General features: G+C 40.9%; 1 protein-coding gene across 2 annotated transcripts in view; it reads left to right on the top strand.

The window, feature by feature from the left end:
• Positions 1-287: 287 nt before the first annotated feature.
• JMY (junction mediating and regulatory protein, p53 cofactor) overlaps positions 288-23,312 on the top strand; it is a 116,888-nt gene continuing 93,863 nt past the window's right edge. For both annotated transcript variants that reach the window (XM_044266477.1, XM_044266469.1), the window contains exon 1: positions 288-1,794. In XM_044266477.1, the coding sequence (XP_044122412.1) occupies positions 778-1,794 (1,017 nt within the window). In that variant the 5' untranslated portion in view covers positions 288-777. The remainder of the gene's footprint in view (positions 1,795-23,312) is intronic.

The following is a 23,312-nucleotide window of genomic DNA, read 5'->3' as shown; positions in this document are numbered from 1 at the left end:
CGTCTGCCCAACCTGCCGTCTATGGAGAGCCTGCTCCAGCCGCTGGGGAAAGAGGCAGCGCAGAAGGCAGGAGTCGCGCGCACGGCCGCTCGCGGGCGGGGGCGGGGGCGGGGGACGGGGAGGGGCGGTGCCGGCGCGCGCGGGCGGGGTGTGCGCGCCGCCGCCGCCGCGTCACCAGCGTGCGGCACGTGCCCGTGTTTACGTCCCTCGTGGAGCAGCCTACGTCAGCAGCCAAATGGCAACATTGTGGCGATACTGAGGCTCAGAGTTTAGGAGACGCTTCTATCCGTCAGGCCGGCTCCGGGCGGTCGGGAAGAGGAGGAGGAGGAGGAGGGGCGGGGAGATCGGCCTGGGCTAGCGGCGGAGACGTATACGTCGCCGGCTCCTACCGCCTACCGGCCTGCCCAGCCCCGCGGGACCCGCTCCTCACCTTCAGAGAGCCGCAGACGCAGCACCGCGGCCTCGCGCTGGGGGCGGCCGGGACGGCGCGAGGCGCTGCTGCAGCACCGGGCTTGTAAACAGATCCAGCCGCACGTGACCATGTGAACTACCTGCTCCGGGGACGCGTATTGTCTTTCCTGCGAGCCGCGCCACAAAGGAGCGCAGCGGGTTCAAGTGAGGAGGGCCCGGCGAGCAAGCGGGGAGAGCCGGCTGGCGCGCTAAGATGGCCGAAGGCGCCCAGCGAGGGTGAGCGGGGGGCGCGGTGCAGCCAGCCGGTGAGTCTTCGAGCGGGCAGGGCCAGCGGCGCCTCCCCCGCGGCCTGGCACCGGAGCCACCATGTCGTTCGCGCTGGAGGAGACGCTCGAGTCGGACTGGGTGGCCGTGAGGCCCCATGTGTTCGACGAGCGCGAGAAGCATAAGTTCGTGTTCATTGTGGCCTGGAACGAGATTGAGGGCAAGTTTGCCATAACCTGCCACAACCGGACGGCCCAGAGGCAGAGGAGCGGCTCCCGGGAGCAGGCGGGGACACCCGCGTCCGATGGGACCCGCGCGCCAGGCAGCCCAGCGGGCAAGGGCCGGCCCGAGGCCACGGCCTCTGCGACTCTGGGTAGAAGCCCGGGGCCCCGGAGGAGCGCGGCCTGGGCGGAGGGCGGCTCTCCGCGGAGCGCGCGCAGCCTTCGTGGGGACCCGCTGCTGCGGTGTCCCGCCGGCAAAGGGGCGGAGAGCCCCCTCAGGAGCCCAGTGCGGGCCAAGACCAGCCCGGTCCGAAGGGGATCTGAAGGCAAAGATGTGGCGGGAGCCGCTGCAGCAGCGGCCCCGCCGGCGCCCAGGGAGGCCCCGTTGTCCTCCGTGCGAGTAGTGAGCGCTTGCGGGGCGGTCTCCGAGGAGATAGAGGTGCTGGAAATGGTGAGGGAGGACGAGGTGGCCCCGGCGGCCCTGGCACTGTCGGACGCGGAGCAGCCGCCTTCCACCGTCGAGCTGGAGTCCCCGGCCGAGGAGTGTAGCTGGGCCGGGCTCTTCTCCTTCCAGGATCTCCGTGCTGTGCACCAGCAGCTGTGTTCTGTGAACTCGCAGCTGGAGCCGTGCCTGCCCGTATTCCCCGAGGAGCCCTCGGGCATGTGGACCGTGTTGTTCGGGGGCGCCCCAGAGATGACCGAGCAGGAGATCGACACTCTGTGTTACCAGCTCCAGGTCTACCTGGGCCATGGCCTGGACACCTGCGGCTGGAAGATCCTCTCCCAGGTACTTTTCACTGAGACCGATGATCCCGAGGAGTATTACGAAAGCCTTAGCGAGCTGCGGCAGAAGGGCTATGAAGAAGTGCTTCAGCGGGCCAGGAAGCGCATCCAGGAGGTAAGAACCTACTCTGGGCTGCACTCATTGGTTTTAGCTACTCACTGCCAGAGGCTGGAGCCTCTGTCTGGGCTGTGACCATGACCATGACCATATGGGAGACTTTTTCTTCTGGACAGGAGAAGAGGAAGAAGATGGGTTCCTTACCAATCAACTCCTTAATTTCTCTCAGTGGTGGGAAAACCGTGACTTTTCTTAATTGGCCCTCTGAAGGAACTTTGATTGTCTTTAGACTTCTTCATAGCATTTATCAAGTAGGCTGTATATAATAAGTGGTGTGTTTTCTACTCAGTGCCGCAGGTAATAAAGCCACTAAGAAAAGAGGCGACCCATAAATATACACTGAGCATCCCTATCTCTTTTGCCTCTCTTTCCACCAATAACTGCTCAGATATTAATCTTACTTTTCTGATGTCCAGTTCGTTTATTCAAAATAGTTTGTCTTAGGGAATACAGTTGTCTTTTTTTTTTTTTTTTTAAGTCTCCGTTTGTAGTTTGGCAACTTAGGCAAATTGTAAATTCGTTTTCCTTCAAATGAGTGGCCTATCCAAATGAAAAAGCACCATGAGAATGTATTTTTAAGGGCCAATGACTAGTCTGGAGTCCTTATAGCTGGCTGATGTTTAACTCCTGTTTTAGGGAGAAAAAAGGTCTTGAGCAGGAATGTTTATTATGCTTTCGTACTTGTAAAAGTAGTACAAAGCTTTTTCAAACCATCTTACACTTAAAATTACAGGAAATAATGTACAAGGACTGCATGGGTATATATGAGGAGGTCTGTGATTTGTAGGATATACATAATTTGCGGTCATGCCTACCGTAGAGTTTCTGCTCGAAGAACAGTAGGAAAAAAAGTATTTTAAAATGTACTTTTGTTTTTGGGTCACCTTGGCTGGCTCAGTCAATAAACCATGCAGCTCTTGATCTTGGGGTTGTGAATTTGAGTCCTCTGTTGCGTGTGGAAATTACTTAAAAATGAATATTTTAAAAAAAGATACATTTTAGTTTTCCTAATGGGCACTAACAGATACTTCCTGAAAGCTATTATTTTTAGTATTAGTACCTATTGAGGTTAGAGGTGGCGTCGGGAAATGCCCCTTTTTATGATGTTTATATTCCTGACATTGTGTTGTCATCTGTTAACCTTGCCTGTGTTTATAAAAGACTCGAATCCTGCTATTAAGGCTAGGAAGCTGGTACCTCATGGTTTATCCATGGAATCCTATGTATTTTTCATTGCTAGATTGGGGCGTTTTTCTTGCTTAACTCACAGTGCTTTCATACAACTTCCTGAATCCAGATTTTTGCTCCTTCCTATTAGTTTACTTTGTCCTAAGCATCACCCACCTGTAATGCGATCCCTAGAATTATGGGGATGCTTTTATTCCCTTCTTCTTCTTTTTTTTTTTAATAAGATTTTTTATTTATTTGAGAGAGAAAGTGAGCGTGTGCGTGCATGAGTGGGGGGATGGGAGAGGGAGAAGCAGACTCCCCACTGAGCAGGGAGCCCCACTTGCCAACTTGATCTCAGAATCCTGGGATCATGACCTGAATGGAAGGCAGACAGGCAACTAGTGAGCCACCCAGGTGCCCCTGTTTTCCCTCTTTATCATCTACATCTGGAATCTGTGTTCTACCATAATTCTTTTTGGAATGAAGTGGTAAATTTTAAATGGTCACATATATTCTCTTTAAAGTTTTGTTAATATTGATTTGATTAATATTGTATTTCTTTTAAACTATGTGGACAATATTAATATTTCTTTCTCATAATTTTTTGTTGAACTTGATTGTTTAAGTTTTTTATTTATTAGCAAGAGAGCGTGCGCATGAGCTGGTGGGTGGCAGGCCCCTGTGGGCAGAGACAGAAGCAGGCGCTGCTGAGCAGGGAGCCTGAAGAGGCTCAATCCTAGAACCCTTAGCCAAAGTCAGATGCTTAACTGACTGAGCCACCCAGGCAACGCCTAAACTTTATATCTCTAAATGATGTAGACTTGTTTAGTTTTAATTTTACTGATTTTTGAAAGAGTAATTTTGTCTGGTTTCATTCAAATAGGGTCAAAAATGAGAGCTGCCAAAAAATAGATACAGCTTTCTGGAACTTTTCCATGGGGGTGGAGGGTTACATTTTTTAAAAATATCTTTTCCTGATGTTATGTTGACCATGGTGTTGCATTCTCTTTAACAAACAGAATTTGATGTTTTATAGAGTATTTTGTGTTCTGGAAAACAAGTCAAAAGAAGTTTATTATGAATTCATTTGACATTAAATATATAAATTTTTGGTGCTTCGATTAGAAGATTTGAACAGTATTTGAAAAGTAATTATCAAGACAAGAAATGGATGCAGTTTAGTGCTCACCCTGGTATCTACTGGAAGTTTATATTGAAAGAAATGAAGCTCAATAGGGAGAAAGGGTGGTGGGTTTAATTAGCGACTTCTGTTATAGGCATGATAATGGGAGTATAAGAGCATGGCAGCCATTTTTTTTTGTTTTTTCTTAGCTGCTTAAAATGTTTTACTATTTTAATAGTTTGCAGTAACTTTTTTAGGTAGAATATTTATAGAAATGCGTAATTTTTGTGCTATTGATTTTATTAAATTTAGTATAATAGTTTTTTTGTTCCCAATTCTGCAGTTGACTTGTGGAAGTGGTTATAAAGGTGTTCAAGCCAGGTATATCTGGTAAATCAAACACATTCTTAGGTATATATTACTTAGAAGATTTAAACTTTTGGTTGTGTTTTTCCTTCTTTATTTTCTCTGGATTTATTTTCTGCTTTTTTTTTTCCCTCCAGTATCCCTTTTCCTATCTATTTAAAGGCTTTAGCCTAAAGACCACACCTGTTTTTGTTCAAAGTGGTCCATAAATTGTGTAAAGGAGGTGATTTTTTGTTTTGTTTTAGTAGAACAGACTGTACAACTAGATTGTAAACTTCTCAAGGTCACTGGCCTTGGACAGTATCTTGGAATTCTCGCTGCCATCCCTAGTTCAGGGCCACACATCTTGAGCATTCTTAATATTTGTGGAGCAAGGACACCAGAGGTGTTTTTGTTGTTGTTGTTACTTTTTAGTATTACAAGAATTCAGAGGATTTAGAAGAAATTTTAAAATGTGGGTAAATAAAATTTTATTATAAATTGCTAAATGTAAATTCCACATAAGGGACCATGCTATTTAGAAACTGAGAGTTAGGGGTGCCTGGGTGGCTCAGTGGGTTAAAGCCTCTGCCTTCGGCTCAGGTCATGATTCCAGGGTTCTGGGATCAAGCCCGTGCTGGGCTCTCTGTTCAGCAGGGAGCCTGCTTCCTTCCTCTCTCTCTCTCTCTCTGCCTGCCTCTCTGCCTACTTGTGTTCTCTGTCTGTCAAATAAATTAAAAAAAACCTTAAAAAAAAAACCTGAGAGTTGAACCTTATAAAACTGTAAATAGCTTTCTAAATATGGGGTCTTTATCTGGGGCTGGTGAATTCCCTATAAATTGAGGGGAACTATAGATGGACTTTAATGGGGTGCCATAAAGTAGCATACTAAGTTTTATATGCATAGACATTTGCTTTTCTGCAGAGAGGCTTTTATCAAATTCTTTAAGGTGTTCTTCAGAAAGAGCTTTAAAACCATAGTTGTAAGTCATTTGCTTTGTAAGCTTTGGGCGTACCTCTATTGGAGTTTAAGTTTTAGAATATCCTTAAAATTTAATATGGGGTTATAAGAAGTACTTCTATATCAGTTCTGTGAAATATTGAAGAATAAAATACTAAGTTTTCTACTACACATTTTAATGATTCACAGATTTGGTCAGTTGACTAGGAATTACAGCTTGTGAGAAGCTATAATTTATGTGATACTAATAATAAATTTTTATTTAGTTTTAAAGGTTTATTTATTTATTTTGAGAGGAGGAGGAGGGAGGGGCAGAAGGAGAGAATCTTGCATGCAGACTTCCTGCTGAGCAAGGAGCCTGACATGGGACTGGATCCTATAATCCATGAGATCGTTACCTGAGCTGAAAACAGGAGTCAGATGCTTAACTGACTGAGCCACCCAGGTGCCCCACTAATGAGAAATTTTTAGATAACATAGGTATTGTAGGGTTCTGTGCTACTTAGGGCCTTAATCTTAAATGAAGTTAGTAATTTATTAAATGGTAGGTTTGTTTTAGACTTTTACAAGGGTTTGCTGTAAGGAGTGCTATTTGTATAGCACCCTATTTGAATGAATCAGGTGCCACCAAGGCCGCTGGGGATAGTTTTGAGCAGTAGTCTTAGTTGTTGGTTAGAGTTGGGGATCATATCATAGTGTATATGCATGGGTGACCAGTACTATGGCTTACTTACCTCTGATGACCTCGATTTTGTAAATAGTGGTTTCCGTATAAGGACAACTATTGTTGAAATAGTTGTGGTCCTTTAGATAGTGAACCTTAACTATGATGGTAGGTTTGGTTAAGATCTAAAATAGTCTTCTCTTTGGAGAAGAGATTATGTTTATACAGTTGCTCAGCTAACTTCTTCCCAGTTGATTTTAACTTATTGCTAGTAAAACAAACAAACAAAAAAGCACTGAGAGCAGTATGCGTTTTGTTAGTAACCATGTAAGGGATGCTGCAGAGAGAGCCTACCTAATGTTTGGAGTCAGAAAGACCTGGCTTCCAAATAGAAGTCAACACTAACGTGACCTACTTAGTTAACCTTCTTAAAACAGGGAAATGGGGAAGATATTTAAAAGATATCTAAGATTTAAGTAAGATATTATGAAAAAGTGCTTAACAAAGTGGCACGTATAAAGGAGGCTTCCAGGAAGTGTTCTCTTCTTTCCTGTAATGAGGATTCTCCAGAGTTTTTTCACCTCAGCATTTCTTTAAGGGAGTGTAACTAATATTTATTGGCACTACTTAGGTATTGGTGTTTCATGTTTACTCTCTCCTTTCATCCTTCCCACTCTTTTTCAAGTAAATCGTGTTTTATACCTGTTTTATTGAAGCAGAAGTTGAAACTTAAAGATGTTGGATTTGGCCAACCTTAAATAGCTAAGTTGTGACCAAACTGAGATTCAAGTGTAGATTTTTTGAATCCAAACATGTGCATTTTCTGCCATGCCTTGTTTCTTTGAAGACAATAGAAGAGATGTCAGTCTCTACTCCTGAGAATGGGAGAGTGGCTATATTTAAAACTTCTAGTCAATTCAATAATGGCTTTTTAAATTGAGATAACTCATTTTTTTAATTTCAAATGAACTATGATAGGCATGCTTTGGGGCAGAGTCTCCGGTTGTGTTACAGAAGAAAGGGGTTGCCTAGGAGTGCAAGGGTGGGTTTATGGTAGACAAGAGTGCCCGATTGTTGTTTTCCTTTGTAACTTAAAATGACTCAGATGTAAATAACTAACGTAAGGGACAGGGAGCTCTAGAAAGAATGCTTACCATCTCTCCAACCAATTACGACTTTTGTAATTTTTCTGAAAAACTAGGATTAGTTATAAAACTCTGGAGCCACACTGATATCCCAACTATATGTATTAGAGAAATCAGTCTTTTTAGAGCCTGAGGATGCTGGCCTTTCGCTGGGACAGTGTGCCTTTACCCATGATTAGGTATAAATAGTAGAAGTAGACTCAGGAGGGATTGAATGTAGTTGCAGCTGAGAGAGCTGTATGGCTGTATTTTCCCATAAAAATAGGGCACACACAGTTAAGGAATAATGAAGCTAAGTGAATTTTGGAGGATTCTTGAAAGTTATGAAAGACTTGAAAGGTAGAGGCCGTGAAAACAATGATTTAGATACTAACTTTTTCTTCATTTCTGTGCCCAAATAAACTTAGCCATTTTTCACATCACTGAAAAGAGAGAAGTATAGAAAAAAGATGAATATATCCTTTTATGTTAGTGCATCTATAATGCAGAGGCATGGGTGTTGGTGGCAGGAGGGCAGCAGCCTTCATGATAACTGATTGATGTGATGCTTTCTCTGCTTGCTGTTTAACGTTACATGATGCCCCATCCACCAGGTATTTCACAGCCTTGAAATCAGGCATGTTTCCTCCCTGCTAAAACCAGGCCAGCTTGGACAAACACTCAGCCAATGTGAGTTCAGGAGTGTGGGGGTGGGGCTAGGTGGGAGGTAGTACAGGGAAGAAGGGGAGAAGGTGAGTGGGCGGTTTGGTTTGTTAAACATAACAATTGTTATGTTTGAGTTAGCAATCTTCACTCCCCAAATCTTCACATGTAACTTTAATCAGTCTCTCACTGTTCTCCATTGCTGCTTTATTTGACCTTTCATTGACTGTGGAATATTGCTGGAAGTGAGAATTGAAAGCAAAAGTTGGCCTTCCATTGATGGTTAAATGCCTTTGTGCTTACTTTTTTGTAATGGGAAGTTTCCTATGGCTCTTTTCACTCTTTAATAGGCCAGATCTGTTCCCCTTTTAATCTGCCCAGTTCCCTCAGTTGTTGATGGGAAAAAATTTAAGTTGCAAGGCTGAGAGAATGTAATGAAGACTAATAGTTCTTGGTGCTATTTGTTTTTTGATAGGAGTGAAGTTCCTTTGGACTTTCAAGCTATTTGTAGTGGATTGTTAATACTAAGTAGCCTTAACAGAGAGTAAGTTATTAAAGCTCCAGAAAGGCAGAGTAGGATTCATTCAGCAGAAAGCTGGAAGATTTCATGAGTTTTCTTCAATGTGGAAAAATCCCCTTTTATGCTTTTCCTTGGATTTTTTTTTTTTTTTGGTCTTTATTTTTTTAAAGATTATATTTATTTTAGAAAGAGAGAGCACGTAAGGGAGGGGTAAGGGAAGAGGAAGAGAATCCTAAGCAGACTCCCTGCTGAGCACCAAGCTGGCTTTGGGGCCCCATCCCTTGACCCCATACCAGAACCCGAGCCAAAATCAAGTCTGACACCCAACTGACTGAGCCACCTAGGTGCCCCTATGCTTGCCCCTGAATTTAAATTTTATATGGTTATAATTGCATATGATAGATACTTTTTGTACTCTAGTAAAGGTTTTGTGGTATAGGCTATGAAATAAAAATAGACCTGATGGGCTAGAGGAGAATGGTTTTAAGGATAAGTATATGAAATTCACTTAATGATGTGTGGTTTTATTTTTAACGTTAACATTTGAGGGTGATGGCTAGGGGCTTAGTTGCTTTAACAAATAGTAATACATTCAGGTAACATAAGCATAGGGAGACTAGAGTGATAAACAAAAATGGTGTTTTTCTTTACAAGAGATTTTAAATAAAGTTGGTTATCAAATTGGCCTGCTGCTAGGAATTAGTTGAGGCAGGGTTTTTGTTCGTTTGTTGAGGCATGGTATTTTTAAGAAGCTCTAACTACACTATGGTAAGTGCATAGGGGAAAGAAAATTTATTGAATGCGACTCAATAAAATCTGTTTTTGTGCTAATTCTGATACTAGTAGCTTGACGTTAAAGACTGTCACTTAAGGTCCTTGGTCTCTGTGTCCCAGGTAAGAGCAAGGTTAGAAGTTAAGGATCCCCAGGGTGGTTAACAGGTATAGTATGGCAAGTGTTGGAACTTGAGCCACTTGTTTTATGTGTTTGTATCCAGGTTTAGGGTCTCCTTGCTATAAACTGACTATTCAGACTGTTCAAGTCACAGCACTTCCAATTTTGCTAGAGTTTTTTTTAAGGCTTTAAAAAAGCCCTAAATTCATTTTTGACTGCATGGGGCATTAGAAGAGGGCAGAAGTGTTTCTTCCTGTTCTTATATTTGTTTTCTTGGCCTCACTTTGTTCATTACTTGTTCTCAAGGTGTTCTCCATTTTCCCCAAAGTTTCTTTACATTTCCCTGTGGTTTCTAGTATTAAAACTGTTTTTCCATTTGAAAACTTGAAGTTACATTTACAAAGCAAATATTTAGCTACTAAAATTATTTCTCTTTTTTTTTTTTTAAAGATTTTTTTAATTTATTTGACAGAGAGAGATCACCAGTAGACAGAGAGGCAGGCAGAGAGAGAGGTAGAGGGAAGCAGGCTGCTGAGCAAAGAGCCCGATGTGGGGCTCGATCCCAGGACCCTGAAATCATGACCTGAGCTGAAGGCAGCAGCTTAACCCACTGAGCCACCCAGGTGCCCCTCTCTGTCTTTTTTTAATGTTTTATTTATTTGACAGAGAGCACCAGTAGGCAGAGCAACAGAAAGAGAGAGAGAGTACAGGCAAGCAGAGAGAGAGGGAGGAGCAGGCTCTCTGCTGAGCTGGGAGCACAGCGTGGGGCTCGATCCCAGGACCCTGGGATCATGACCCGAGCCAAAGTCAGATGCCTAACTGACTGAGCCACCCAGGCACCCCTAAAATTATTTCTTTAAAATTTCTTCATCTTCACCTTCCTGTCTAGGTGAGTTTATCTCCTCTTCACTGACACCAGTGGGGCCATGTTGAGAGGGACATGTGTGTAGTGAAATATGTGAGGCTTTAAATTTTCAGTCATCGAAATAACCTTTATTGAATGCTTCCTGTGGCTCAAGCACTATGCTGAGGTCTAAATTACCTCAGTTAGCGTGTAGATAGGAGTTAAGAGGTAGTGTTTTGACTTTTGAGTCTTGGCTCCTCTACCTGATAGCTTTGTGAACATGGGCCTACCTAATTGTCTTATTTCCTTAGCTGCTGCTTCTGTAAAGTGAGAGAACACTGCTGCCTTTAAAAATGGGTTTTATGTTAGTACTTAGAACAGTGCTGTGTACCCAGCAAACACTTGGTAAATGTGAACTCTTAATGTTAATCTGCATATCAAACTAAGAGGTAGGGATTTTACAGTAGCGGATATAGGTTCAAAGAGATCAGATAAATTTGTGAAGATAAAATATCGGGCGTGTAAGCAAACCGGATTCAATCCCAAGTCCAATTCTACCCTGCTTTCTTAATTGTTGGACCACAAACAGGGAGAGAAGCTAACTGATAAACTTCGGCAAACTGAAATACTTGGTCAGTTTCTCATAACCAGACAAAAACATTAACAGTGTCTGGCTGCTGATTGTTTTTGGAAAACCTTGATTATGTCCATAATACTGTAATAATGTTGTCTGTAATTAGAGAACATGGTAATCCTAAAGGAAGCTAATTTAAATTTGTGCATATATGATACATGAGGTTCTAATGTGAGACAGAATGCATGTCTGTCTGTCTGGTTTTTTTTTTTTTTTTCTTTTGATAGAGAATAAAAGGTGGAGCAGCAGTCAGAGGGAGAGGAGAAACAGGCTCCCCCATGCAGGGCTTGATCCCTTATCAGGGCCTAAACTGAAGGCAGACACTTAACCAACTGAGCCAACTGCGCCCCTCTTTTTTTTTTTTTTTTTTTTTTTTTAAGATTTTATTTATTTGAGAGAGAGTATGTGAGAGAGAGAGAAAGAATAAGGGGAGAGGCAGTGGGACAGGGAGAAGCAGAATGCCTGCTGAGCAGAGAGCCTGACATGGGGCTTGATCCAGGAACCTGAGATCATGACCTGAGCCTAAGGCAGATGCTTAACCAGTTGAGCCACCCCGGTGTCCCAATGCATGTCATTCTTAAAAGAATCATTTATAGGGGTACCTGGGTGGCTCAGTGGGTTAAGCATCCGACTCTTGATTTTTGTCTTGGGTCAGATCTCAGGGTGAGATCCAGCCTCATCTTGGACTCCATACTGGATGTAGAGCATGCTTGAGATTCTCTCCGTCCCTGTCCCCTGCGTCTTCCCACATCCCTCCTCGAACTTGCTATTTCTCTTAAAAAAATTCATTTATAGGGACGCCTAGGTGGCTCAGTTGGTTGGACGACTGCCTTCGGCTCAGGTCATGATCCCGGAGTCCCAGGATCAAGTCTCACATCGGGCTCCCAGCTCCATGGGGAGTCTGCTTCTCTCTCTGACCTTCTCCTCACTCATGCTCTCTCTCACTGTCTCTCTCTCAAATAAATAAATAAAATCTTAAAAAAAAAATTCATTTATAAAAATAATTTTTTTAAACCACAGGAAGAACAACTGATAGCCTAAATATTCTCTTGTAAAATCTATATAAGCTAAGGGTTTAGACATTATAATTTTCCCTAAGTTTTCACATGTGTATTTTATTTTCTTCCCCCCCTTCTTTTTTTTTTTTTTTTTTTAAGATTTTATTCATTTATTTGACAGCACCAGCAGGCAGAGGGAGGGGAGAAGCAGGCTCCCCGCTAAGCAGAGAGCCAGACGTGGGGCTCAATCCCAGATTCCTGGGATCATGACCTGAGCCAAAGCAGACGCTTAACCAGCTGAGCCACCCAGGCACCCCCAAATTATTTTCCAGTGCTCTTTTGCCCCGCTTCATGGGAGAGCTATAGAATTTGGTATAGTCTAAACTGAGACCTGAAATCTTACCTCCTTCCTTCACTATTTACTCCCATTTAAATAATTCATCCATGACACCGAATAGTGACTATTACACTCCCTTTCCCCTTAATAGTACTAAATACGTATCTCATTGGCTAGATTTTTCTGGTTAGACAAGGGAGGAGGGCAGTTAAGTGTGTAACCTTCTTTTTATTTTTTGTTGGAAATCCTGCCCCCTTTTTTTTCTTCTATATTAGATAATTTGAATTTGGGTATTGGAGTTCCTAAATGAAACTGAAAAAGTTAGGACGAGTTGGTTTAATGAAATGAAGAATTAAGAGGGAAAGGAGATGAGAGGCGCCTGGTTGGCTTGGTCATGAAGCATGTAACTCTTGATCTAGGGGTTATGAGTTTGAGCCCCACATTGGGTGTAGAGATTACTTAAAAATAAAGAAATTTTATTTTATTTACTTTTTTAAAAAGATTTTATTTATTTATTTGACAGAGAGAGAGAGACCACAAGTAGGCAAAGGCAGGCGGGGGTGGGGGAGAAGCAGGCTCCCTGCTGAGCAGAGAGCCCAATGCGGGGCTCGATCCCCGGACCCTGAGATCATGACCTGAGCCCAAGGCAGAGGCTTTAACCCACTGAGCCACCCTGGCGCCCCTAAAAATAATGAAATTTTTTAAAAAGAAAGAAAGGGAGTGAGAATTAACTTAAACAATATTTAAACTTGAAAAATTAGTGGAAATGGATAACCTTTTTTTTATTAACATATTATGTATTATTAGCCCCAGGCATACATGTCTGTGAATCTCCAAGTTTACACACCTCACACACTCACCATAGCACATACCTTCCCCAATGTCCATAACCCCACCACCCTCTCCCTACCCCCTCTCCCCAGCAACCCTGTTTGTTTTGTGAGATTAAGAGTCTTTATGGTTTGTCTTCCTCACGATCCCATCTTGTTTGATTTATTCTTTTCCTACACCCAAACCCTCCATGTTGCATCTCCCCTTCCTTATATCAGGGAGCCCATATGATAGTTGTCTTTCTCTGATTGACTTACTTTGCTAAGTATAATACCCTCTAGTTCCATCCACATCGTCACAAATGGCAAGATTTTATTTCTTTTGATGGCTGCATAGTATTCCATTGTATATATATACACCACATCTTCTTTTGGATAACCTTATTTAAGTAAAAGTAAATTATGTGCCAGCCCACAATGAAGACTGTGTAGGTGCTTGCTTTTGTAAATCATGTGTTAAAAAGTCTCTGGCTCCTTGGAGGGCCATGGAGTTGGCTTTTGAGGTTTTATTTTACAGATTGAGTTTTGGAAAGAATTCTAAAATTAAGTAACAATTTCATTCTCTTTTCATCTTGTCTGACTGCATGACTCCCCACTTAATTTTTTTCAGTTTACCCTCTTCCCATGAAATATTTCATCGTACTTTGTCTTCCTACACTCAACAGATTGGCATGTTTCCTGTAAGGGAAAAATAGACGGGTTGTGAATAGGGACATAAAGGACAGTGGTTAGGAGCCTGAGTTAGGCTGTTGAGGATTTATACTTTCTTCCTTTCGTCCTCCACCTAACTTTAGGCAAGTTACTGGCGTAATAGTTATGCCTATATCATACAAGAAGAGTAACAGAGAATGTGTGTAAAGAGTCTAGCAGAATACCTGGTACTAGAAGACCTCAGTAAATACCAGCTATTATGATTTTCTTGAATTTTTCCTGAAGCAAACGGATACTGATTGCTAGATTCCTCCTAGATCCAAATTTGTTTCTATTGCAAACCAGGTTGGTTTTAAGGGAGGCTGATGCCATATAGGTAAAAGATTTCCAAACTAAAAACAATGTCAAAACAGCAATGAAAGTGTGTTTGTTAAGCCTCTTAATGGTCTGCAGTAGAAACTCTAATCCGGGTGCCTGGGTGGCTCAGTGGGTTAAAGCCTCTGCCTTGGGCTCAGGTCATGATCTCAGGGTCCTGGGATCGAGCCCCACATCGGGCTCTCTGCTCAGCGGGGAGCCTGCTTCCCCCTCTCTCTCTGTCTGCCTCTCTGCCTATTTGTGATCTCTGTCTGTCAAATAAATAAATAAAATCTTAAAAAAAGAAAAAAGAAACTCCTAATCCGTGGTTCCCAAGCGCACTTGTTGCTGTTTCATGTGAGTAGTATTATTTTGGCTGACTTCACAGGACAGGATGGTTCTTTTTAAAGACAGCTTTTTCTGTAACTCTTCCATTTTTTTCTGTAGCTCGTCTTCCCTTATGTTTGTAAGCATCCCAGACAACCCTGATCACAGTACATTTGTGGCTATTCCTGCTGAAGTAATTATTTAAGAAAATTGTAAGGATTAACTTCTGAAAGTCCTTACAGCCTTTCAGGCTCCTCATAAGTCACTTATTCAGCATATTTTTGTGCCAGGTGCTACTGCAAGGCATACTATAGAAAACGAAACAGCCCCTTTCCTTAAGGTTCACTAAAAATTCTGCTTATTCTAATTGAACTGTCTTTATTTTATGTTATGTTATGTTATGTTAGTGTTATGTTATAGATTTTATTTATATGACAGAGCACAAGTAGGGGGAAGGGCAGAAAGAGAGAGAGAAGCAAACTCCCCACTGAGCAAGGAGCCTGATGAAAGTCCTGGGATCACAACCTGAGCCGAAGGTGATGCTTAACCACATGAGCCACCCAGGCGCCCCAAATTGTCTCTATTTTTTAAGTGCAGGCATTTCTGATGAGTATTTTAATAGCTTGTTCTTGTAAAATATTGTCATATTTTTCATTACACTTGTACAAATTTACCTCTGTTTTGGGTAGTCATTTTATAGTGGGTTGTGTGGTTAGAAGTCCAACCACCACTTAAAATAATGTCTTCATGGGAAAAAAAGGGGCCTTTAAGGTACAATAGGTTTATTAATAAAGAACTACCTAGTTGACTTTTCTCTCCCCCTTTACTTATTTAGTATATTTTCAAAGGATCCAGAATTATTTCTTACAAGGATGATCTCAGTATTTTTGTATATTGATTTTTTTTTCCTTAAATAGGCCCTGTACCCTGTACAGCATGGAGCCCAACATGGGGCTTGAACTCATGAACCTGAGATGAACACCTGAGCTGAGATCAAGAGTTGGGTGCTCAACCACCTGATCCACCCAGGTGCCCCCCGATTTTTAAAAATACTTATTTTTTTAAAGGATTTTATTTGTCCATTTGAGACACAGGAAGAGCATATGAGCAAGGGGGAGGGTCAGAGTGAGAGGGAGAAGCAGGCTCCCTACTTGATCCCAGGACCCAAGGTCATGCCCTGAGCCAACGGCAATTGTTTAACTGAGGCACCCAGGCACCCCTGCAAATGTTTTTGTTTTTTTTTTTTTTCTGGAGATACTCCTAAACCTCTTTTCTAGCTTAATGACTTGAAAAGTACAGCAGGGCGGATACACTGCAATACTGTTAGAATCAAGTAGCCATTTTGATAAGTGCAGTGTAATAAATTGGTAAAGGGAGGATTATAGCAAATCACTGTTGAGTCACAGATCAGAGTTTTTATAGATAACAGAGTTTGAGTATTCATAAATCATTGATTTTTGTCAGCTTCTCCTGTACTGTGTGAATAATTTGTTTTTAAAACTTATTTTGATGTCTTTGCGTGTTTGGGTGTGGGTGTGTGTGCCTAGGTCCTAAGCTATTAAGTGGCGTTTTATTCTCCTTCTGCCCTGTGGTCATCTCTCATCCTAGAGTTCTAAGTCTAGCATTTCCAACTTTCACTTGCATCTGGATGCTCTGCAGATTTCTCTTCATTGCGTTTATCCAGAGTGTATCCTCCCACCTGCCATCCCTGACTTGGTGTGTGGATCTCTGTGAAGCAGTGCCTTTAATCTGAGTCTTTGCTATATCCCTGAAAATGTCTCACTTCCCTCAGTTCCCAAAACTGTTACTCATTTCTTCCCAATCTGGTGTTTGTTGGTCTTAAGAAGCTATTGATTATGACACATGTTTGATTTTAAGACAGGTTTTGTTCAGTGTGGAAGAAGAAACGCTGTTATATGTACACATTGATTTGTAAATGCATACTGATTCAGAAATATTAAATATTGATTTTAGAACTAAAGAACTAAACATATACAGAGAACAAACTGTACTCTTCCATTGCTTACCGTTGTCCTATAGACAGAGCCCAAATTCCTGGCATTCAGAGCCATCCATATTTTGGTTAGCCTGCCAGTCTTAACTCTTTCTTCTCTACATTAACCTTTCATTATTCTAGCCAAGGTCTTTTACCCATTATTTGCTGAATTCACAATACCATGTTCCACTATACAGTAGACCGCTCTCTAATGTCTTCCTTTTTTTGTTTAACTACCCTTCTTTCCAGGGCCAGATTAAGTCATTTCTGACCACTGTCAGAGTAATTTCTCTCAGAAATCCATAGATCAGGGAGGCCTTATGTTATGTATGACTCATATCATCTATAACTGCTGCCGTGTGTTTTTCTGTTTTTGAACAACTCCTGCCCTTTGAAATGCATTATAGTTCCTAGGAGACAAAGACAGATTTTCTGGCTACTGTTCTAATGCTTCATATTCCCCCATGCCTCTGTATACTGTTGGTGCTCAGTAGATAGATGTTCTTCAATCTTCAAAAAAATTGTCTTCTTTACATGACATATATGCATGTAGCTAACATTTGACTAAAGGTACGTGTTTCCCCAGGAGTAAAATGAAATAAAATGTACCACTTCTCTGTGGAGTAAAGAATCTAGAAATCAATGTTTAAAATTTCAGAATGAGTTATTACTGTCAGTAGCCCTTACACTTTGTATAAGGGTAAATGCTAAGTGCTAATGTGTTCTAGCATTTAGCTAAAACTGGGTTTTAGCATTAACTATTATTAACAGATAATTAGTGATTAACTTAACAAAATAATATAGAAACAATTCAGTTTTATTATAACAAGAAGAGAATTGAGCAGTGTGCTTTTTTTTTTTTTAAAGGTTTATTTATTTACTTGCCAGAGAGAGCACAACACAAGTAAGTAGAGCAGCAGGCAGAGGTAGAGGGAGAAAAGGGCGTCCCAGTGAGCAGGCTCAATGTGGGACTCAATCCCAGGACCCTGGGATCACCACCCGAGCCGAAGGCAGATATTTAACCAACTGAGTCACCCAGGTGCTCCGAGCAGTGTGCTTTGTGAATCTGGAAGATATGTTTGGCTTTAGTCCTTACTTTTAGTTGGAGAAACAGATTGCAGACCTCCCTAGTGCTAGTCCTGAGTCACTCCTTTTTCATAAGCAGGTAATTATTTGAATGTCTTAATAATTTAATAGTGAAGATATTTGTAGATTTTGTTAAATTGTTTCTTTAACATCTTTCTAATTAAATAAATATAAGGCACTCTGTCTTGTGTTTGACAGATTAGAGTAGGGAAGAAAATTATGAAACTGTACACAGGAGAGTTTAGCCTCTAAATTTTATATATGCGGCTTTAAAAATTATTCCATGATCTCCAAGGATAATAGCAGTTTTATAATCCTGAAGTTAGGATTGAGCCTAAACTAACTTGAACTACCTCTGATTGGAAACTTATAGGGTGGAACTCCATAATGAAGCACATAAGGTGTCTTCTACCTTTCTCCTCCACTGGAATGATCATTGGCATAGAAACCAAGTGGAATAGGTTTGGGGAGAGAAGTGTGGTGCAGGCTTGTCGTTTCGAGGTTTTCTCTGCTGCAACCAATAATAGGGAGTATTTAAAAAAATTTTTTTTTTTTTTAACTGTTGTCACTGACTCCTCTAAGAAAATCTGGGGGCACCTGGGTGGATCAGTGGGTTAAAAGTCTCTGCCTTCGGCTCCTGTCATGATCTCAGGGTCCTGGGATCAAGCCCCGCATCGGGTTTTCTGCTGGGCGGGAGCCTGCTTCCACCTCTCTCTCTCTGTCTGCCTCTCTGCCTACTTTTGATCTCTGTCAAATAAATAAATAAAATATTTTAAAAAGAAAAAAAAAAGATAGAAAGTCTGTCAGTCCTTGCCCTAGAAAAATTTTGCAAAAAGCAGAGTTTTGTTTCAGATAAGTGAGACCTCAGAGGTTAATAGCCTATTTCTTAATCACGATTATATCAAGGGAGGAAAAAAAAAAAAAGTCCATTAGGGAAGCTAGAAAGAAGGGAAAGAGAAGGGTTCTTAATAGGCTAATATGTTTAATTGATTCTTTATGCAGTTGTGCTTCCATTTCTTTTAAGTGAATCAGTAGAGCAAAATAACTTTCTAAAATTGCACGAGATGTTTCAGGCCTTGAAGCAGAAATAATTCAACTGAACTTGCTATTTCTAGGCCCCTGTTCCCTGCCTCATCCTTTTTTCCTCTGCTATGAGCATCTCTGTATTGTGTTGGCTGCACTTGAGCCTTTCCATCCTTTGTCAGGAGTATTATAATTCTCATTCAGATCCATCTACATTCTGTCTCAGTTTGTGTCCATCAGCGACTCTTTTCAAGTTTAGTAAACCTGCATTTTTCCATATTTTAAACATGCCAAACGTCTTTAATCCTAAATAATCCAGCTCTTTCCAATTTCTTTGTACTCTTTTTGTGTGTATATTATTCAGAGCACCTTGCACATTTTGCAGTTGATAACCTGCAGATGTCTGCAGCTCAGGTTATTTATTCCCTGGGTTTCATCAGTTTTGGTTAGCAAGATAGAAACTTGGATGTTGTTCATAATAGGTTAGTGATTATATATATATTTTCAAAGATTTTATTTATTTGACAGACAGAGGTCACAAGTAGGCAGAGAGGCAGGCAGAGAGAGAGAGGGGGGAAGCACGCTGTCTGCTGAGCAGAGAGCCAAATATGGGGCTCGTTCTCAGGACCCTGGGATCATGACCTGAGCTGAAGGCAGACGGTTTAACCCAATGAGCCACCCAAGTGCCCCTGTGATTATATTCTTTTATTAGTTAAATTCTTTTAGCATAGATTATAGGAAATGGTTTAGACTAAAAAGTCTAATGCTTATAGTAAATTGCATCTTTTGAAGGTTTAAAATGCATTTGCTTTAAGATTATTTTCATATACACAGATTATAAAATAGATTGCCAGCTGAAGTTATAATTGGTTTTAAGGTAATCTAATGTTGGAAAAACATGAAACTTTATAGCAAAGAGGATAGATTAATAAATTAGCAGTGTTAGGTGAGATGTCTTGGGCTTCTCTGCAAGAGTATTAAGTTTAGTTGCCTGCACAATACCTTTGTAACATACTGTTCTGTTTGAGGATAAAAAGCATGTGGGAAATAATATATAAATATATTAACGTGAACAGAATGACTTATTTTGTCTTGTCACTTGCACATATCTGTGTAGAGTGGTATTGTGATTTAATTAATAAGTATATCATGACCTGATATTTTTGTGTTGGCAGAAAATAGTATCTGTTTGGTGTATTACATTTACTTTAGTGTCTCTGTAAGGAGAGCTCAAAGAAGCCTAGCATCTGAGTATTGTCTTACTGTTGAATGGTGGCATTTGATCACTGGTAAATGACTCCAGGAACTTTGTTATTGAGAGATGTTCTGCACTTTTGTTTTCTTATTCTTTTAGTAGTTTCACATTCCTAAAACTCGATAGAAAATCATTATCTTGAAAATTTTTCCTTTTTTTTTTTTTTTTTTTTAAGAGACAGGAAGAACATGCGCATGCATGTGCAAGCTGCAGGATAGGGACAGAGGGAGAGGAAGAGAGACAGAGAATCTTAAGCAAGCTCCATGGCCAGCGTGGAGCCCAGCTCAGGGCCTTGAGATCATGACTTGAGCCAAAATCAAAAGTCAGATGTTTAACAAACTGAGCCACTAAGGCACCCTGAAAAATCTCCCATTTTCAAGTGAAATAAAAGATAAAGGGCTTTAAATATACATTTTCTGGCAAGGAGAGAATGACTGCCTTTAAAATTATAAAGGTAGTTTATAATTCATTTTAAAAACTCATTTTAGTTCACTGTTTTGTTGCTATTATACATTTACTTTTTTCCCCTAGTTATCTTATCTATCCTTCCTTACACTGGTTATTACTAATATGCCTGCAGCTTTGAGGTGGTAAGCTGTGATGGAGGTGAGCACCTTTGCCACCAGTTAGAACTGAATTCTTGGACTTCAGTGCTGTTACTAGAAATTGATCAGCTCGGGGTGCCTGGGTGGCTCAGTTAGTTGGACTACTGCTTTCGGTTCAGGTCATGATCCTGGAGTCCCAGGATCGAGTCCCACATTGGGCTCCCAGCTCCATGGGGAGTCTGCTTCTCCCTCTGACCTTCTCCTCGCTCATGTTCTCTCTCACTGTCTCTCTCAAATAAATAAAATCTTTAAAAAAAAAAAAAAGAAATTGATCAGCTCCTGCCACTTTCATAATTCTACTTAAAGTAGATATAGCTTAAAATAGATGGCTCAACATAGGGTTTAGCTACTTCTGAATAATAGGAAGGTAGACACAAGAAGAGAAGCATGTATCATTATCATACGTCCTTTTTTTTTTTTTAGAGATTTTATTTATTTATTTGACACAGAGAGAATGAGAGAGAGCAAGTACAGGCAGGGGAGAAGCAGGCTCCCTGCCGAGCAAGGAGCCCGATGCAGGACTCATCCCAGAACCCTGGGATCATGACCTGAGCTGAAGGCAACCACTTAACTGACTGAGCCATCCAGGCACCCCATTTTCATATTTCTCATGCCTCATCCTTTGAAAAATTACATGTACACATATATTTTGGATATTTTGCCAAAGGGGATAATTTAATTTTCCTTTTTGATGTGTAAGCCAGAATACCTTAGAGGTGGAAATAGAGAAGGAATGAATATAAAACCTTCCTTTAAAAAAAACAAGTATATGGGGCACTTGGGTGGCTCATTTGATTAAGTGTCTGCCTTCCACTCAGGTCATGATCACAAGGTCCTGGGATCAAGTCCCACATGGGGCTCCCAGCTCAGTGGGAAATGTGCTTCTCCCTCTCCTTCTACTTCTCCCCCCTACTCATGCGCTCGCTCGCTCTCTTACTCACTCTCTGTCTCAAATAAATAAAAATCTTTAAAAACAAAGTGTATGTATTTATTTGATAGATCATGATTGAAAAAAAAAGTGTAAGTTGAGGTGCTTGGGTGGCTCAGTGGGCTAAGTCTCTACCTTCGGCTCAGGTCATGATCTCAGGGTCTTGGAATCAAGCCCCATATCAGGTTCTCTGCTCAGCAGGGAGTCAGCTTCCCCTCTCTCTCTGTCTGCCTGCTTGTGATCTCTCTCTTCTCTGTTTCTGTCAGATAAATAAGTAAAATCTTTAAAAAAAAATGTAAGCGGAATGTACATCTACTCCTTACTTACATCTGTTTCCTGATCTATGGTTGTCCTTCTCCGAGGCAACCACTCCTGAGTTTCTTGTGTGACTTTCAGGTTCAGTACATATAAAAGAAACATAGGACATAGATATTCTCTACTTTTTTAACAACTCAAATGGTAGCATATACATACTCTGTTCTATATCTTGTTCTTTTTCCTTTTTTTAATTTCCATTTTTAAAATTTAAATTCTATTTAGTTAACACATATGGTAAAATGGGTTTCAGGTGTATAATTTAGTGACCCATCACTTAACCCTCAGTGCTCATCACAAGTGCCCTTCCTAATACAAGTCACCCATTCAGCCCATGGCCCACCCATCTCCCTCCATCAACCCCCTTTGTTCTCTGTAGTCAAGAGTTGCTATAATTAGTCGTCTCTCTCACTTTTTTCTCCCTTTATGTTCATCTGTTTTGTTTCCTAAATTCCTTATGTGAGTAAAAAAATTACATAGTATTTGTCTTTCTTACATAGTATTTGTCTTTCTCTGACAAACTTACTTTGCTTAGCATAATATACTCCAGCTCCATCCACATTGCTGCAAATGGCAAGATTTCATTCTTTTTTATGGCTGAGTAATATTCGATTGTGTGTGTGTGTGTGTATACACACACACCACATCTTTATTATCCACTCATCTGTCGATGGACATCTGGATTGTTTTCCTTAATTTGGCTATTGTTGATAATGCTGCTCTCTGAAAGTCAGGGTGCATGTACTCTTTCAAATTAGTATTTTTGTATCCTTTCGTCAAATACCTAGTAGTACAATTGCTGAATCATAGGGTAGTTCTATTTTTAACTTTTTGAGGAACCTCCATACTTCCAGAGTGTCTGCGGCAGTTTGCATTCCCACCAACAGTGTAAAAGAGGGTTCCCCTATGTCCATATCCTTGCCAACCTCTGTTTCCCATGTTATTTTAGCCATTCTGACAGATGGGAGTGAGGTGATATCTCATCATGGTTTTGATCTGTATTTTCCTGATGATAAATGATGTTGAGTGTCTTTTTATGTGTCTGTTAGCCATCTGTCTGCCACCCAGGCTCCCCCACAAGACTGTATTTTCAAAACCTTTTTGTCTTACCTGTGAAAAGTTTCAGTTTAATTTATTTTTATGAGTGAATCTTCATTTGTTCAGGAGTCATTTCTTTGAACCCCTTACTTTCTTCCCCTATATTTTTACTGTATTTGTGGAAATTATCTGTGTTGAAAGTATTTTTCCCTTTATAATTTGCTTCTTGATATTATTTTTTCTGCCTTTGTAGCCAGTTTAAAACTTTGCACACAAGTTATTAGTCTGTTTTGATAGTTTTGGATTTTGAGTCATGCTTTAAAAAGTACCCCATGATGAGATTATTTAGAGCAAAACAAACAAAACCCCCCTCACATATCTACTTTTATGGTATTATTATTCCCATTTTAAGTTTCTTGATGCCCCTGTGATTTATTTTGGTGTAGGGATCCAACCTGTTTTATTTCCTGATTAAATGACAGTTATGACATGATTTCTTGAGTGATACTTACTCTGCAGTAAATGTCTGTGTATCTAAACTCTTTAGTAATACTACATTGTAGTTGATGCTTTTATCAGATACTTATAATACATAGTAAAGCCTTTGCCCCTCTCCACAATTACTCTTTTTTTTTTTTTTTTTTAAGATTTTATTTATTTATTTGACAGAGAGTGATCACAAGCTGGCAGAGAGGCAGACAGAGAGAGAGAGAGAGAGGAAGAAGCAGGCTCCCTGCAGAGAGGCGCCCCACAATTACTCTTTATAAATTTTTTTTATTGATACTTTGTCCTCTTATTTTCCCATGTGAACTTTAAAATCGTCTTTTTCTTA

Source organism: Neovison vison, chromosome 1 (assembly GCF_020171115.1).
Source record: "Neovison vison isolate M4711 chromosome 1, ASM_NN_V1, whole genome shotgun sequence".
Classification (NCBI taxonomy): Eukaryota; Metazoa; Chordata; class Mammalia; order Carnivora; family Mustelidae; genus Neogale; species Neogale vison.
Note: the sequence above shows the minus strand (reverse complement) of the source record. Positions and strands in the feature narration are given on the sequence as shown.